This window comes from Colletotrichum spaethianum, assembly GCF_022836535.1.
Source record: "Colletotrichum spaethianum MAFF 239500 DNA, contig68, whole genome shotgun sequence".
Lineage (NCBI taxonomy): Eukaryota > Fungi > Ascomycota > Sordariomycetes > Glomerellales > Glomerellaceae > Colletotrichum > Colletotrichum spaethianum.
Genome location: NW_026054838.1, coordinates 14,810 through 32,876, shown reverse-complemented (window position 1 = coordinate 32,876; position 18,067 = coordinate 14,810). Strand labels below are relative to the sequence as shown.

General features: G+C 47.6%; 5 protein-coding genes across 5 annotated transcripts; 4 read left to right on the top strand and 1 right to left on the bottom strand.

Annotated features, from left to right (window-relative positions):
• Positions 1–546: 546 nt before the first annotated feature.
• ColSpa_12620 (putative endochitinase) lies at positions 547–1,297 on the top strand (the record flags this gene model as incomplete). Its single annotated transcript, XM_049278832.1, has 2 exons — positions 547–573; positions 623–1,297. 2 exons carry the CDS (start codon positions 547–549, stop codon positions 1,295–1,297), a joined length of 702 nt encoding a protein of 233 aa, XP_049134789.1.
• Positions 1,298–5,755: 4,458 nt separating this feature from the next.
• ColSpa_12619 (uncharacterized protein) lies at positions 5,756–6,293 on the top strand (the record flags this gene model as incomplete). The annotated part of the gene is made up of 3 exons (XM_049278831.1): positions 5,756–5,830; positions 5,894–6,149; positions 6,220–6,293. 3 exons carry the CDS (start codon positions 5,756–5,758, stop codon positions 6,291–6,293), a joined length of 405 nt encoding a protein of 134 aa, XP_049134788.1.
• Positions 6,294–12,383: 6,090 nt separating this feature from the next.
• Positions 12,384–13,520, top strand: ColSpa_12618 (phenylacetaldoxime dehydratase; the record flags this gene model as incomplete). Its single annotated transcript, XM_049278830.1, has 1 exon — positions 12,384–13,520. The coding sequence occupies one exon, from the start codon at positions 12,384–12,386 to the stop codon at positions 13,518–13,520; it is 1,137 nt and encodes a 378-aa protein (XP_049134787.1).
• A 1,770-nt stretch (positions 13,521–15,290) lies between these two features.
• ColSpa_12617 (uncharacterized protein) lies at positions 15,291–16,296 on the top strand (the record flags this gene model as incomplete). The annotated part of the gene is made up of 4 exons (XM_049278829.1): positions 15,291–15,468; positions 15,548–15,588; positions 15,780–15,917; positions 15,973–16,296. The coding sequence occupies 4 exons, from the start codon at positions 15,291–15,293 to the stop codon at positions 16,294–16,296; spliced, it is 681 nt and encodes a 226-aa protein (XP_049134786.1).
• A 580-nt stretch (positions 16,297–16,876) lies between these two features.
• On the bottom strand, positions 16,877–17,753 carry ColSpa_12616 (putative oxidoreductase; the record flags this gene model as incomplete). Its single annotated transcript, XM_049278828.1, has 2 exons — positions 16,877–17,223; positions 17,279–17,753. 2 exons carry the CDS (start codon positions 17,751–17,753, stop codon positions 16,877–16,879), a joined length of 822 nt encoding a protein of 273 aa, XP_049134785.1.
• Between the last annotated feature and the right edge of the window lie 314 nt (positions 17,754–18,067).

The window sequence follows — 18,067 nt, the reverse complement described above, 5'->3', positions numbered from 1 at the left end:
ATGTATTTTGCCTAAATACTCGTCTCACCAAGGAGAACGAAGAGTTTAAATGCACCGGGAGGAAGCCTCCGTTGTGCCCAATCACATAAGATCTGAACCGGAGCAGGGCAATCTACATGAGCTGAACAGCCGACATACCTTTCCCTCCCCAAGATCTCTTCCGTCTTTTGGATATTGAGCTTACTCGATCTTTGAACTTGGCCGCTGGCCTTCTTCCAAAGATGGCAGATTTTACGTGAATTATGGCGTTTGGATCCAGAAGGTTCTCTGCTAGTCTTGTTTCAGCGATGATAGTATTGGCATGCAACGGTACCATTGACCTGGCTTGGGGCTACAGTCTGAGTCTTTGACTCGCCCAGTGTCTCATTAGAATTAGTGTGTGTATATATAGACGAAAGATGTCTCAGAAGCTTCATGTCGGACTACCTAGCCTAGATATCTCAAGTTTTAACTTCTCTTCTGATAGCGCAGCCACCTGATCTTCAATTCATCATTAGGATCTTCATAATGAGGCTCGAAGTAGTCTCTATGATTACATCTGCCTCAATGGCTTACGGTCACTGCATCTTTCAGGTGAGTGTTACTTTTGAGTCTGATTACGAGACTGACGATAGTCATGTAGAAAGTGTCAGTGAACGGAAAAGAATACGGCTCTCTTGCAGGTCTTCGAGCTCCTAACCAGAACAATCCAACCGATGATGTTAACTCTCAAGACATTATTTGCGGCAAGGTGGCAACCTCTTCTCAAGAAGTCGTTACCGTTGCGCCGGGCGACAAGATAGGTGCCTGGTGGCAACATGTTGTTGGCGGCGCTCAATTCCCCGGAGACCCAGATAACCCAATCGCCAAGTCGCACAAGGGTCCGATCACTGCCTGGCTTTCCAAGGTACCCAGCGCTTCAAGCAGTGGCGTCACGGGTCTCAAGTGGTTCAAGGTCGCCGAAGAAAATTTGGACACTGGTTCCGGCCAATGGGCTGTTGACAAGATGATCAACAGCGGTGGATGGAGCTACTTTAACCTACCCCAATGCATCGCGCCTGGCGAATATCTTTTGCGCGTTGAGCTGCTGGCTCTTCATTCGGCATACTCGCAGAAAGGCGCCCAATTCTACATCTCGTGCGCGAACATCAAGGTCACTGGTACTGGAACCTTCTCGCCGAGCTCCACAGTCAGCTTCCCGGGAGCTTATCAACAAAGTGATCCGTCAATTTTGATCAACATCTACGGAACAGGAGGTGCTCCGAACAATGGCGGGAAGGCATACTTAGCGCCTGGTCCAAGACCGATTACCTGTTGAGATGCTGAAAGACAGCGGGGGATTACATCAGTTATTTCCAAAGTCAATGAACTGACTAACGAACATTACAAGACTCTGTATTGATTTTTTACTTCCATGACAGCTTTGTATCCGAAATGGAAAAGTCTGCCACTTGACACCCCTAACGCTTGTTTGTCTATCTTCGATCGTAAAGCGCAAATTCAATCTGACGTTCATTTCTGTTCTTTTATCCGCACGCCAAGCTTCCTAGTGCCTTAACCAACGTCAGACATGTTTCTAGAGTAAAAATTGATACTAGTCACTTCGATAGACGGATCCCTGATTTTGATTGTGTCACCATCAGTTATCGTGTTGTTTTCGTCTCCGATGTCGAAATCATCACCTTCAGAAAGTCCATTCCAACTAAACAATGATCCCAGCTGAAATCTCAGCGCCAACGATATACATCTGATCAACAGGTTGATGCAACCCACTGGTGGAAAAGGGCTTGAGTGGTGGAGTTGAGCTTATGGGAGTTGTCATCAAGGAAGAGCTACATTGTTTGCAGAGGCCTTGAAAAACATCAGTGTACCATATATTACAAGGAGTCATGGCTAATTAGAAGATGAACTAATTCATTTGCATGGCAGGTGCTTGGTTCGATTCGGAGAGACTACTAAGCAATCCGGGCTTCCATGCAGTCGCACAAACACGTCTACTGTGATGCAAGCTCATCACATCCTCCCAGAGTCTCTTCGCAAGATGAATAAACGCCCCAGATACAAGAGGGTAGATTCTCATCACGAGTAGCGTGCTTCGTGCTCGGTAGATTGTTTCTGCTCATTATGACTCTTACGTACTTAGAGGGGTCACAAGGGTAAGGGTAGCGATTGGTGGGGCACGGCGGAGGGCCAAATCAAAAACCTGTCCATGAGATGATGCTCCCAAAAAATGATAGCAGAATAAGAATCTAACTCATTTGCGGTACCACATCCGTGAATTTCTTCCCTGGCGCATCTTTCTTTGAAGTTGGAACATTCCGTAAAGCAATGCCTCAGCTGTTGGCGGGCAGCCAGGGACATATATATCGACTGGGACAACCCGATCGCAACCGCGAACCACAGAATAACTGTAATGGTAATATCCCCCACCGTTGGCACAGCTTCCCATGCTGATGACCCATCTCGGCTCCGGCATTTGATCATATACCTGACGAAACGCGGGCGCCATCTTGTTGGTCAGCGTACCAGCTACTATCATAACGTCAGACTGACGTGGCGAGGCTCGAAACATAAACCCAAATCGATCTTGATCGTATCGTGGCCCGGCAATGTGCATCATTTCGACAGCACAGCATGCTAGTCCGAAGGTCATCGGGTACATCGATCCTTGGCGTGCCCAGTTTGCTATTATATCGAGCGTTGTTCTGTTTACCAGACATTAGCCTGATCAGTCTTGGAAGCAAAAACGTAAAGGGAGAAGGAAAGTACTCACACAACATGTTGGGCCAAAGACTTAGGCTTTTCCTCGGTGGCAAGCGCGACCTCTCGATGTTTTCTGTGTGACAAAACACTCTGACTACGAGAGGCGGGATTGGTTGTGGCGATGCTTCGTATTGAATTAACGCGGATTTGAACTCTTATACCAAATCCCAGAGATCGAGTATGTTGGGCAGATAAAATTCTGAACATTGCTTGGGCCGAGATCGTTTGCTTTTGAAGGGAAAAGTATCTGAATAGGGAAGAAGTGTGGTGTGGCATCTTTAAAGAATCTGACAGTGCGGCAGTCTGGCTTTAAGCACTCTGCATGACAATGCAGTCCAACCGAGAAGAGAAAGAATATGCGGGTACCTAGCTTAACACAAGCACACTTGATATCCATGCCAAACGGTCCAGCCATGGGTAAAGACGGACAAGTCACAACGCCTAGGTATGTACATTTAGGGATACGTCCACATAAGTCACAATGTTCGAGGATATAGGCTCAACCTCCCCGGCTTCTTCCATTCTCCGTACTAAACCAGAAATGGCCAAACACCCGCTTCTCTATCCCATATCACGGTGAAGATCTTGCCATTGACCAATGATGATTTTCCGTCTACACGAACACAACTGAACACTTACCTACGAATTAGATCCGGCAGCACATTTGACTTTTACTGATCAGACATTCATTTGTTTAAAACCATCAAGCCCAAGTGACAAGATCTGCTAGCAAATCGACTTCATGGTCCAAGGCCAGCACCAGTTTTTCGTCCACAATGTTATCGCCGCCAGGGTTGAATATCCAACATGTGTTTCGCCAATTGCAATCGAGTAGTCCCACTTCGGACTCGCAGCGAGAGCGAAGTGGGGCCTTCGGTGTTACGCTCGGGTCACTCTGCGGCTGAAGCGGCGACGACGGACCTCCTTTCCAACTCAGGATACACGAAATCTTCCCCACGACCTCCGTATCGCAAAGCGATCTCCTCTCCGGGATAGAAATTTTCTTACAGTGTTTCTCATTTGCCCATTTCCGCCTTCCTTTAGATTTCGGAAAGTTTTCCAGGCACTTGGCATCCATCACTCTGCCTGTAACGGACCCCAGGCTTTGCCATCTCATCCATGCACCTTATCCACGTGGTGGTCCCTTGAAGTACCATCTGGGTGGGCACACTTATAGGATAATGGAAGGGCTACCTACGTTGAGGCATTGGCCCAGGAAACCTCACAAGAAAGTTCGCACAGGTTGCGCCCCATGCAAGAGAAGAAAGGTCAAGGTAAGTCGTCTTGGCTGAGCAAGTAGCTTACCCTATATGCGGTTTGGAAGGCATCTAACGTTTGTCTTCCCGGATAGTGTGATGAGCGGAGGCCGCAATGCACCCAGTGTGTTAAACAAAACATCCTATGTGAGATAACGTCAAGTAAGCCGGTGGGGCCTCCGGTGCCAGAGCGACCTGTTAGTCCGATTCCTGCCGACATGTCTTTGGATTTGAGTATGCTCGATCTGGAGCTTATTCATCACTGGACAATATCAACGTACGACTCTTTGACAAGTAGTCCCTTGCTCCGAACCTTTTGGCTCAGAAATGCAGTAAAAGTCGGCTTCCGCTGCGACTTTGTTATGCGGGCAATTCTTGCCCTATCTGCTGTCCATCTGGGGTTCCTCACCCCAGAACGGAAGGAAGTACTCTTCAAGCATGCGCTTACCCATCAAAGTGTGGCAGCCACGGAGGCCCAGAAAGTCATTCAATCTGAGACTTGTGTAGAAGATGTTGAGATGCGTGAGAATCTCTTTTTGCATTCTGTTCTTATTATGTTTTACGGTATGTTGATGCAATAATTAACTGAACGAAGTGCTACTTTACTGACACAATCTATGCAGTCATCTCACAGACAGAGAATCCCAAAGATGCTTTTTTTGGCTGCGAGCATCAGACCGAAGAGGATATCCCGGACTGGATGGTCTTCTTCAAAGGCTCACGGTACTTCGCATTAGCGTCCGAGTCGCTCCACTACAGTAGCAGCCTCACACATCCTATATTCAACTACATGATGGAGATGTACTATTGTCGGGAAAAGGTCTCACAAGGCCCTTACTTGAATACTCTACTTGACCAGATACGCCGTCTTGAAGATAATTACTCGGATTCAGAACGAGCAATTTACTTACACGCAGCCCAGGAGCTCGACCTGACCTTCAGAGTTTTGTCCGAGTTTTCAGAAACTAGGGACATGCTCCATGCATTCTTTTGGATCAGTAATGTCTCCGATCATAGAGGCGACTTCATCGCTCTACTCCAAGAGCCAAATCCTTCGCAGGAGTCACTGGCCATTTTCACATGCTTCTGTATAATACTACAAAGCCTTCCAACACGATGGTGGTCGCAAGGATGGGTGGAAGGGCTTAAGAATAGCTCATTTCAGCTACTCGACGAAGAACACAAAACTTGGATTATTGAATCGCCACTCTGTCGTTCAGGTGCGGCCGGATCACCAGCCGCCCTAAGGTCGCGCGATCAGGGTGAGTAGGTGAGCAGGGAGCCAGGCATCTTTACAGGTTCCGAATCTTTGAAACATGGGTTTTGTTAACAGTAACGTGTAATATGTCCCCTAGTTAGCCGGTATAAAGTCACAGTTTTCAACAAATAGGAGTCTTTGCCAAGAGTGGCTATGCAAGGTTAGCAAGCACTAACCCCTATCTTGTTCTGCAAATAGCAAGCAAGCGGTCAAGCACCAAAATGTCACATCCGTTCCTGGATCTGAATTTCTCATATCCATTACATTTTTTCTATCCATTCCATCCATTTCTTCCAAAGCACAAGCAGTTGCTCGATCTTCGCCCTATTGTGATCACCGGTGTTCAACGCTCGATGATCAACGCCAGATGATCATCGATACAAAGCGTCAGCATAACCTTGATGCAATCCTGATTAGGTTTTCGGTGATTAAGTTTGCTCGCCCTGCACCAAGTGCGATCCCAAATCCAAGCGTGTTGGTCGGGGCTATTTCTTGACCTATGTTGTGCTTGGAGAACACAACGGAGCTTGAGGTTGCTGCTTCATCTCGCCCGCCGCCTCCCGCTGCAGCTTTGGTAAGTTTTGCTCACTGTCGCTCAACACTGCAGTCTCAGTAACACTTCATAGTCTTTGACAAGGACGATGAGGACACTCCTGCCTCTGCTTCCTCGACGTCTGTCAAGGGTACATCTCTAAAGCTGAGCAAAGCTGATCGCAAATGTGCGGCGTCTTCTGATCCTACTCTTGTCGTTGACCGTGGACCGAAGCGCATCTGCCTGAACCGCGCTGAGTTCGACTTCGTTGATCAAATTCGATCAGCGGAAGTCAAGCACGTTCGCCTCATGGGCGAGGCGTTTATCTCTGTCGCGAATAAGCTCACAGATAGCGGCTATAGTACGTCACAATTAGTTGCAGTTGCTCGGCATTGAATAAGTTTACCTAGGAGCTAACGACCTCTGCAAAGTTCAGCTCGACTCTGATGACGAGCTTGAGTTCGCTGACCCTAAGCTGACCGGCACGGTCCCCGATGAATTCTAATTGGGTCTATGTTGGTCAGACTTGGCAAATCGGCTTCAGCTAATAGTATGGGGAGGGATGGAAGCATAGCGATGGCGTTGGTCACGGTGGAATTTTCTCGAGATTGGTTAGTTATAGTTAACGTTGATAGCCCCAAAGGGCTTGGCACGGTTGACTTTTTGAGTTTAATATGGTTTTTAGAGATACCCAATTCAGAAATTCCCATTAAATGAGTTTGAGTTGTGACAATATCTATAATTTGCGAATATGACTCATCACAAAATTACATGCTGATTTGCGACCATAAAAGACCTAAGAACGCCAATTGTCGACAGTTGATGTACTCCATGAGTCACTTCACTGGCTTTACATTCCGAGATAAGAAGAAAATAACTCAATGAAACACCCTTGGAGGATGGATAGAGCGGGGAGTAGGATAGCAAGCCTTGTGACGAGATATGAGCATACTGGAACAGGTAGAATTGTCTATTTGAAGGTCTTTCAGCAGTCTATCGGCCTTATCCCAGCCCTGTGGCGTCTTCCCACGGCCCTTTCTTCTCGTCCTAGAAATGATCCTGGCCAGTCAACACCCCAGGAAATCTGGATCCTTGTTCAATCCCAGTCTATATCCTGGGAATAGACAGTAAGTCCCATCCCTGTCGCCTAGGAAATCTGGTCGGGAGGCTTGGCCTGAAACCGATCCTAGGAGTGGCCAGCTAAGTGGTGGCTTCCCATTCTAGAATCTGGATCCTGGCAGTGGGCAGCCAACAGCCATATGTCACATCCTAAAAAGTATGGGAATGAGGAGGCAAGAAAAGTAGTCTCTTCTATGCATCCGGCAAGTGGTGTCTCAAAGTGATGTACATGGGCACTGGATCCCACAAGGTACGATTAGCAAGACCATAAGTATACTTTTGCTCAGCCATACAGACGAGTCAGAGACCCAACGTTCGAGGCAGTAAAAGTGCATCACCTAGCACTTAACACGTTAAGAGTTCATTCAGAGCTTGGATTACTAATCCTCTAGGCTAAACTCTTCCACAAAATATCCTTCACGACCAATAGGGTAGTAAGGACCTTAGTAACTCTAGCCCATGTAAAAAAAAGCAAGCCAGAGAACGAGGCCCCCTCTTCAGGAAGGTTCTAGGGGCAGCTTATGTGTTTATAAATTTCTAGATTAGGATTCTAATCCCTTGGGGCCTAGCACTTACCAAAGTCGATATCCAACCAAATCAGGAACATCCCGCTAGCCTGTTACCTTGCACCTCTCACCAGACTGTATCGAGACTACCTAACGATGGATTTTTTGGCCAACATGACCATCGGCGAGCTGATCTGCCGCATCGGTAGCTTGGAATGGTCGTGGCGACGCATCACTTCCCTAGGAGTTTTCCCGGCACCTTTTTCGCACATATGATCATTTCACTCGCACGCACCATTATCTCACACTTTCCTACACAAACCATTCTCGTCCTCCTGAGATGGATACTGGCTTCGTCACGCATCCCGGAATTCTTGGGGATCGAACCCAACAACCAAGACTGCATATTGAGTTCCAACCGTAGCATCTGTCTTGTGAAGCTTCTCTTGCTAGGCATTTAAGTCATCTTTGGTCTACGTTTTGCCATTTTTGTCACAAGGTTGCCTGCCTTTCAACGCAGTCTTGAGGCCTACGCTTTCATCTATTTTATAGGGACGGGCTGACCCGGCCTGTGGCTGGCTATGTTATGGTGGGCCTGCCTTGATACTTAAATCGCCTTGGATGGGCAGCGCGCGTAGACAAGAACTCTAGGAATCAATTTATCGAGTAAGATACGCAATCTAACTCCTTTTTGCGACCTCGTCACGATTCCGGGGCAGCAAGTCATATCGTTTATTGGAATAATGCTTAGGTTTCCGCACGTAAACAGCAGGGGCTATGGAAGACTCTTAACAAAAGCAGGAGAAATCCTTCCCAACTTATGCGGCTTAGCAGATACGAGGCATACGGTGTCGCTGGGGATGAAGTGACGTAATTGTTGCTCGTGACGATGTCTGTCTGAAAGTAGCAACAGTGGTCATCCCGCCCGACCTAGAAAATCAACCGCCATGCTTCGGTAGCGGAGGTCCTGTCTGGGAAGGCGGGCCAAGTGTCCTTAACAGCCTGCTACGCACTTTCGTGTAGCTTTTCCCAGAAAGTTACAGCTTCCTGCGCATCCGGGGAAGGTGACAACTGATTCTTTCGCTGCCTGTCTCCCACTCTGAATGATCACACCTTCCCAGCTCCATTCCAACGACCTGTCTCGTCTTGTGACATCCCGTGTCAATTATTCGTGGGGGATGGTGAGGCAAAGGGCATAAAGAAGCTGACCTGCCACCACGAGGGTACATGATGATTTGACGAGCCTACAAAACCTCCATGTCTAACCTTTCGTTCTCTATAACCTCCACCCTAGACCTTTCCGTCCCAGTGCACACGACGACACGACGACACGACCATCATCCACCAACAGTAGACCCTTCTCGGCACACACTTGGACTCGACGTTTGTCGGGGACCATTGGTTTAGTTTTTGTGGATAAGCGAGGAACACAAAGGGGCGAGGAGCGAGAGGTAGAGGGTGGTGTTCCATATGTTGTATAGATACTACGTCGCTTTCACTTGCGCTTGTGACTGATTGACGTCGAGGCCACACTTCACCTTGATTGTCAGGGTCGCTTCTTCATCCCCATGTTCTGCCGAGACATACTCATGGACACAACCGTCATGACCGCTTTATGACCTACGGTGCCTGCGAGGTACAAACACGTTTCAATGTAATGGATGGATGAATTTTGAAGAAGCAATTGCTGCAAGGTGACTATGTTCCCTCTTATAGCTTTGCCTTTGGAACGGCCACTCACCAATAAGAATCTTCCCTCCGGCTTTTGCTCACCACGGTGAAGCACGGGGCGGCCTGTTTGCCCAGAAACTCCTCCCGAAAGTCGGAGGCTGCGGCAGAAATTGATTGTTGCGATGACGCACGCGAGCCAAAGACTTTATTTTGTACTTCGCTCATCTTGTGGCTGGTACCAACAACCCAAAGCACTTACGACAAAGTTAATTTGACACCAATCGACATCCTCTTTCCCTCATGTTTCACGTTGGCCTCTAGTTTCGTCGCCCTCGCAGCATTGAAACCATGGTCAAACTCCCCGACCGTGCCGTCGACTTTGACTGGAGCGGCTACGCCGGCCCAATCCACGAGACCTTCCGCAAGAATATACAGGCTCATCCCAATCGGTTGACAGATCTGTTATGGATATTCTGGAACCTGGCTTAGGTAGACTTTTAGTAATTATATAAATAATAGTTAACCAATATAAAAATCTTCTAGTAATACCTGTTCACCCGGTGCTCACCTGAGCTCACCTCAGGCATTGCCCGAACGCATCAAAAGCAGCCATGACTAGGCGAGTAGGTGAGTGGAGCAGTTACAATTGAACAACAGAGTGTATTACCGCTTGAGTCTCGGATGAGCGGCCGAATAACCTGCCGCTCTGGTGTCGTGCAAGCAGGCTGGGCTAAATACTCGGGATAATGACCAATGACGCGAACATTGAATCAACTCGGACTCAAGGTCTGACTTTGTGTTCACTATATCTTCACTTACTGCGACTTTGTTCTGCCCATGATACTTAATGCTGGTATTTGTCTCGTGGTCCTTGTTTTACAGGACAAACACAGTCTCAGAAGCCTTTTGGAAAATCCTCTCTATCCTCGTCAAATTAAACGTGCTACCCCGTATCATTGCCTCCTTTCATTCATTACCAATAATGCGCAAGTTTGTCTATTCCTTGTATCTGTAATCAACAAGCCTGTGGTAGATCACTACCCTTAGCAAGAGGTTATCGTAACCGCTCCGTGTCTTTCCGAGTCCCGCAGCATCCAAAATTCTTCCTTGTTCAAGAAACGGAGTTCCCGAGACCCTCGGTCGTCATCTCATTAGATCCATAAGTAGGTTACAATGGGTTTTTCTTCATGATTCGTTCGAGCAAAGGCAAGATTACCGTTTTCTTGGACTGCAATCAGTACAATCCATGAGGCCAAACCTTTTGAATTGCCCGCAAAGATTCCCATACTGATATTCACCGCCAGGAAAACTTTAAGCGACATAGCAACATTTACCACCGTCAATGTGACCGCGACCTCAACAAGGTAAGAAGCATCGTGAAGAAAGCTTGTAACAACGACAGTGCAGCCAACTTCTTCGCAAAAGTCAAGAGCGGGCACCAGTACTTCACCTTCATGCCGGCACAAGACCCCATACGTACTCACACATGTGTGGTCTTATGTCATGGGATCCTATCACCTACCCAATCAGATGTCATTTTCATCAAACCGATATGATTGCAGAAGTGTCAGACATCTAACCACGTCCTTTGTATAAGATCAATGCCTTTGACGCAAAAGCACAACGCTGAATCGAGGAACACCGAAGATTCTATTCAAATATCAATCTTTCCAAGCAGTTACGATTAGATAAGTAAATATCAACTGAGGGCATGTTATATTGGCTGTCAGTTCAAGAGGATTTGTAACTCAAGAGCTTCTTACTTAGACAGAGTGTCTTACACAATTCAAGTTATAGAAATGACACGTGAACAGATTTTCTGGCAGTTGCTACGGAGCTGACAAAGAGAACAGCCTATAATATTTGCCGGGCGAGTAGCACAACGACATCGTGAAGGGGCAGAAGCAGACAGCGGATAAAGTATCGCAGCACTGTAGAATGCGAAATAGAATAAAGAACAGGCAAGCTTATTCATGGTATTAATTTATAAACTTAAAGTCATCGTGGGGAAAAGTTGCGACGTTTTCGGTCTGATGTGGATATGTTCCGCTTCTGACCAAAGCGCATCGGGTCATTCTACTTCCCCGAGTCAATAGTTCATTTATCCGATGCTACCTAACTCGGAGCTGGCGGCAATAGTCACTTATTTGTAGCGGATCGACACCAGGTCTAGACATTGGAATGCCAAACTATGTTTGTATAATGAGGTTGGTCACATGATTTCATATTCCATCATCACCAAGCACAATTTGGGAGCTATCGTGCCCATCTATGACAATTGACACCGTCCTCGTTCTTGTCAAATCTTCATGTTAAACCACAAACAGATGTGCGACGTAGCTCTCTTAGTATCAATGATCAAACCAGCACATTCTTATCATGACTTACAGTTACTCAATGTTATTCCCACCATCGTTAATGATGCCTTGGGACTGATCTTGGCAAGACAATGATGAAAGGTCATACTCTGCACTTCTAAGAACCACTCGAAAGATTTCTGAATTAATGTAGTATTACCATGTCAATTTGCATAAGTATAAAATTTAATGGTGGCCTATAGCCGCTTTTTGACTTCGGTCATCAAAACTTTGTTTTCTACCAGGGTTCAGCGCTGCTATTGGATCAGCGAAAGACATTGTAGCGAGCGCAATCCGGGTCAGTGAGTTGTTGCATGGCTTGGTCAACGACGACTTTGATCATTAAACACGAGGTCTCGCAGGGCTATCCCACTTACCAAACGGTGCCCAAGCCTGATTTAAATCACACATGCACAACAATATTAACTCGAGGGTGATTTCCCGCTGACTCAGGCCCGCCCCGTATCATGCTGGTTGCATGGAGAAGGAGCTGAGGCCCATCCCTGGGATAAAATGCGCACTGGAAGTTGTTACCGTTTTAACGAATACTAAGTTAGCAAGTCCAAGCAGACCCGCATCTTGACCTCTCATTTGAAGATATTGCACTGGTGGTGATCAGCGGTGAGCCGTTCAGGACCTAGGCTAGCTTTTCCGCCCCCTCTTCCGTGCCGACTCTCTCCACCAAGAGCACCACCTTGTAAATGGCAAGATGTTTACCCCATTCCGGACTACAGTCAGGGTCTTCAGGCAGGGTTGTTTGAGGTAAATGGATCTCCCAGTTATCCAGACAGATAATCTTCATTGCCAACGACTCCCTCTCATCTGCGGGCAGGAGACGATTAGATTATAACGTTATAAAAGCCTAGAGGGCCAACATCTGATTGCACAAGCGCCTACACCCTCCTCTTGCCACCAGTCTATGACTTTTGTACAACTGTCATCATGCTTCGCTCTCGCTTTCCCACAGCTCATCATTTTACTGTGTCACTATTCGGGTGTCAATATCACGCCGACTCGCCATCGCCGGAGAAACTCTCCCTCATCAATAAGTTTGATGGTCTCATCAAGGCCGCTGCGATTCATGTCGAGGAGCTCGAGCAAAATGATCTGCCTTCCAAGATCTGGATGAGCTACTGGAAATCGCCCCAGGCATTCAAGGCATGGTGGGAAAGTCCGGAAACCTCCACCTTCTGGAGTTCTCTTCCGGGAAACGCTGGCTTCTGGAGAGAAACGGTGAGCTTGCCTGCCACCAGATCGATGTACGAAACCAACAAGCCGATACCTTCCGGATTTGGCCACTGTGGAGAGCCCATCCCCCTTACCGAGAAGACGGGATACTGGGGTGCTTACCGCTCGCGCTTAACCCCTGAGTCGCCCGAAGACAAGTTTGAGTCCCCGCTGCCGGAGGTGCCTCAGCCGAGACAGCTCGCAGAAAAGGTCAGACCCGGTAGGATTAGAGTATCCAGGTTCCCCGACAATATCTGTTTCGTTGTCGAGGGCCAGGACTACAGCGCCATGAACGACAACGAGCGGAGCCACTGGAATGAAAATTTTGATGGCTTGACGAAGCAATGGGTTACCAACGTTGTCACTGCTGGCCCGGCAAAGGGAATGCTTTCTGCCAGAGCTTGTCATGCTTTTGCTGGCGAGAAGCAGCCTGGAGCAACGAACAGCGCAACAAACGGTGCCTTGATCAATGACACCAACGGAACGGCCACCAATGGGCACGGGATCTTTCCCGGGCTGGACTACATCCGTCAAGCTCAGCTTCTTTTCTGGCTAGACCTGTCAAAGATGGAGCACATCGGCCGGACAGATAAGGTCCACGTCAAGCTTAGACGAGGCTTCTTTGCGGCATACGGGCCTGGTGGAGTTATGGAGGGAGGCGATCTCTTGCTCTGGGTTGACGTGGCGGTGCTGAAGGGACAGGAGATGGACGCGGAGTATGTGGGGTGTTACGATGGAACAGGATTCCTCGCCTACGACAATCATCCCGCGTTTTCGACGGAAAATGTAGAAACGGCCAAACTGCCAACTTTCTTTGATACGCCCATCGAGTCGAGTCCCATCGAGTGGTAGTAATCTGCCGGTTACCTACCTGTTCCCCATTTCAATTTCTATCCGTAACATTGAACGATATTCTGTCCTGTGGGCTCTTTTAATTGCGGCTTCGTATGAAAATGATCTTTGCACTGTGATAGGCGATGATGTCTGCATTAAGTGAACTGGAGAGACATAGTTCTTGTATTTTGTACGTGTAGGAGACTGATCCTTGCTGCCCCTTCTAATGTTCATCCTGTATTTACGCGTAAGAATTTTTTTGCTCAATCAGGCACTATACATTCGCAATCACTGAGAAATCTTCAGCTTGGGCAGCGAGACTGAGTCAGTTCGCATAATTAAAGTTTGGAAGGGTTGCAGTTGCCTGCCGGCCCAACTCCCCGGATGAGGCAAATAACCATGCCTCCAATCTTGGTGGGGCCGAACCAGTCCATAGAGGTCAAGCGCACAAAACACGAAGAGAGAGATTTGTCTTACTATAGAAAGAATGGTGCTTTTTTATTGGAAAAGTGAACAGGACCCAAATGGCTCGACGTCTTGTAACACTATCAAATAAACCGCTTGTCGCTGTATAGGCGCTCTTGACGCGGAGATCCAAACTCAAGCGATACTTTCAAACATCGGACAGTCGTAGACATTGTGCAGTTATGTGTCCATGATCACACATTGATGCCTCAGGACTCCCCGCAGTATGAGCATAGTACATGTAGTTTAGTATTGTCTTGGGTGGACTGATGTCAAGCATGCTAAGTCATGGGCAATGAGCAGAAATTACGAATTAGTCAGAGTATTTGCCGATCTTGACAGCGTGAATCCTCTTAATTTACTTGAACCTTGAACGGCCGTGAACAGAAGCAGGAAAGGAGGGTTTTCTTCTCTCTCCCGAATCAGCATTTTGGATCAATGTTGTCTCTCTGAGCCCCTGAGACAACTGTCTGTGGCCTTGATTACAACGTTAGTCCGCATCAGGTAGCCGGTATCCCGATAAAATTCGCCTCTCTCCAGGAACTTAACTGGGGCCTTGGTTCATGTCCAACTGCCGGTGGAGGCTTGGATAAACTGTATCGGCTCTACTAGCCAGGAAGGTCTCCAAACTTCACGCAATCAAACGTCTTAAACGTGAGCTTCCCTTTTCCTGAAACTACGAACATCGCCTGCGTTGTTGGCCAGAGTCGAGTTATAATTCAGATCTTCTTTTCTGCTTTTATGTTTTTTTACATCTATTCAAGAGTGTTGTCGTCCACAGACTCACGACAGCCACGAAGATGGTGCCCGAAGCTCTTTGGCCAGCAGTTACTGAGATGTGGGTTGAGTATGCTATAGGGATTCTGGTTCTATCTACTCGCATCTTCACCAGGTGCAGCAGGGTGGTAGGCTGGAAATGGCAAGGAGATGATTACTTAGCGGTTGCAGCAATTATTTTCTTCACAGTAAGTTGTTCCTGAGAGGCCTTTGGATTTTGCTGCTTCGAACCCAGCTCCGCTAACGGCCTTGACAAAGCTTGAGGTGATGATGTGTCAAATCATTGGTGAAGCTCATACTGCTATTCATCTTTGACCAGCATCGGGTCATTAACAGGTATCTTTATAGTTGAGAAAGGAAGCATTACCGGAATGACAAACGAGGTTGCCCTGGCATTGACGCCGGAGGAATATGAAAGTCACGAAACTGGAGCAAAGTGGCTATTTGCTGCCTGGTACGTTTACGTTAGCATGATCTGGAGTTTAAAGGGCATCATGCTCTTCTTTTTTTCAAGAGTCACGTAAGACCAACTTTGAACAATCCCTAATGGCCGTAGTCAACAGAGGTACTGATTACGAAGTCCGCAGCAAAACCCTACCGGAAGAGCGTCTTGTCAAAGTGGTGTCTATCGTGACAGTTGCTGCTTATTTGGCAACTATCGCTGTCATCACTGGTCATTGTCGACCAATGCACAAGCTGTGGCAAGTGTACCCATATCCGGGAGGTAAGCAGAAGAAGATTCAGTGTCGTGTCATTTGTTGGCCAGTTGTGGTTTCTGATGGTGCCCAGATGACTGTTCGCAGAACACTTCGAAGTACTATGCTCTGGTTTCGACGAATGTAGCGTAAGTCTTGCTCCTTGCCAGAAATTTAGTGTTCATGCTCACTGAACACTCGCAGAACCGACATTATGATTATGTATATTCCCATCCCGTTGTTATGGAGACTCCAAACCACACTGAAGAAGTAAGTCGCTATGCTGGACGAACTCCTTTCTGTTTTCTCTTTCCTTTTCCAGCTTCCAATGCTAACATAGGCTACCAGAAAGCTGGCATTCGGCCTCATGTTCTGCGCAGGTTTCTTTATCATCATTTGCACTTTACTTCGATGCATCATATGCTTGCACACGCCTGAACGACTTGACTTGGGGCTGAACTGGTCTATCCGTGAAACGGTAAGCTACGGTGCGAATCACATTGCTAGACAATTACTAACCACTTCCTATGCAGGCCGTCGCTATCATTTGTACGAACGCCCCGTCGATCAAACCGCTTTTCCCTAGTCGCAAAAAGGGTTCCTCGAACACCAGTAACCCTACTGGACTAGTGACTTTTGGTGGGAGTGGCGGTACACACCAAATGTCGCGTATCAAGGGAAGCCATCAAAAGCTGGACGATACATCTGTCGGAAGCCAAGAACACATTGTCAACCTGAAAGGAGGCAAGAATCAAACGACTGCCTTTGCCGACGACCACAGTTCCGATGATTGGACGCAGTACAACAGGGGAATACAGGTCACCAATGAATACACGGTTGAGGTTGGCAGGACGTAGGAGGAGACTAATCAAAGCCTGGTTTTTTGTGGGTTTTTTTTCGCGGGCACTGACGGAGTAGTAAAAGCGACATTAGTCGGGTCCCGAAAAAGTAAGAGCTATTCCTTGTAGAAAGGGGGAGGTTTCATGCCACCCGATGGTAGTCGCCCTGCAGGCGATTACTGAAGGACTATTGACACCCTACAAAAACACAAATAGACAATATGTACACCCATGAGTCAATATACTGAACTGCAAGTGGTTCAATGTCCGCAATGGGCCCAGTATTGCTGGTCATGCTTATAATCACTGTGCTTGGGATGATCCTGGTAAAATCGATTTGTTCATACTGGCAAAGATTCAGCTACATGGTAATATTCTTAGGCACAAGGCTTGCACAGTCAGATTTTTGGGCAATCAGATTGGTTTTTGTTGCCCAGATTCAGCTATTCTCTACATTCACCCAAAACAAGATCGTCCGTGGTGAGAATATGATGACTAGCCTATAATGTAAAAAGCAGTGAATTGGAGAAAGTTGCATGTTTGTTTGCAAATGGCATCCTGTCACCCCTAATCAGCTTGTTGGAAGGGCATTGTGTACTTATTTGCCTTCACCCAAATTCTTTTGAACACTCAGACTAATGCCTTTGACATTTTCAAGGTCCACCAATCCGAGTTCAAGCTTCTGCTTGATGAAGTTCCAAGCGGGTCCGCCGAGAGGAACGCGTAAGGGAACGCGCTCACCACAACTGGCAATATTGTAGATTGCCGCCGCGATCGCCGACGGCTCAGTCAGGGTGCCCGACTTGATACCCATTTCCACATACTTCTCGAGCACGCGAGCAGGCATATCGGGCCCTGCGTAGGCCGGATGAGGTACGGTATGAGCCTTACTATGACCTTCGAAGTTGGTTTTGACACCACTCGGCTCTGCGATGCAAAAGTTGACTGCAACGTATTGGTCAATCGATGAACTGAGCTCACGTACATCAGAGAACCTCACTGTTCCACTCGGGATGCATCTCCTTTGCCACCGACTCTGTCCACCCTTCGACGGCCCACTTCCCGGCATGGTAGTAAGCATGTCCGGGAAAAGCACATTGCCCGGCAAGGGACGAGATATTAAAGATGATGCCGCCTCGATGGTTCTCAGACTGACGCATATTCGCAATAGCTCGCGTCGTTACACGAGCGGTACCAAAGAAGAGGGTCTCGATCTGTTGATGAGTCTGCTCCTCGGTGGCTGACTCGGTGTCGCCTGAGAGTGAATATCCTGCATTATTGACCACGACGTTAAGATGGAAGTCTTTGCCAAAATGCTCCTTAGCTGCGTTGAAGACACTGTTGACAGAAGTCACGGAGGTTACGTCGAGAGCAAGTTTCAGGATATTCTTGTTGTCATCAGAGAGGTACGCGAGGTCAGAGGGATTCCGAGCCGTAGCGATTAAGCGATGTCCTGATTTGTTGGCAATCAACATAGCCAAGGCTTTACCAATCCCCGAAGAGCAACCGGTAACTGGAAAGATATCAGTATCAAATTCCTTCTCAAGAAAATTGAAAAGATTCTACTTACTCAGCCAAGTTGCGTCAGGTGGAAGGTGGTAAGGTTTGGTGTTGACAGGATTCATGTCTCCTCGGAGTGTGTGTGTCCTCCCAAATCTGAGGTCGGAAAAGAAAAACCAATGTGTCAGCTCTCTTGTCGATGGCTTTTTTCGGCGGTCTCCAAATAAAGCTTACGATTTCGGCGTTTACCTTTATGCTTTTATATCTTTCAGCCTCCTTGTCCAGGAGT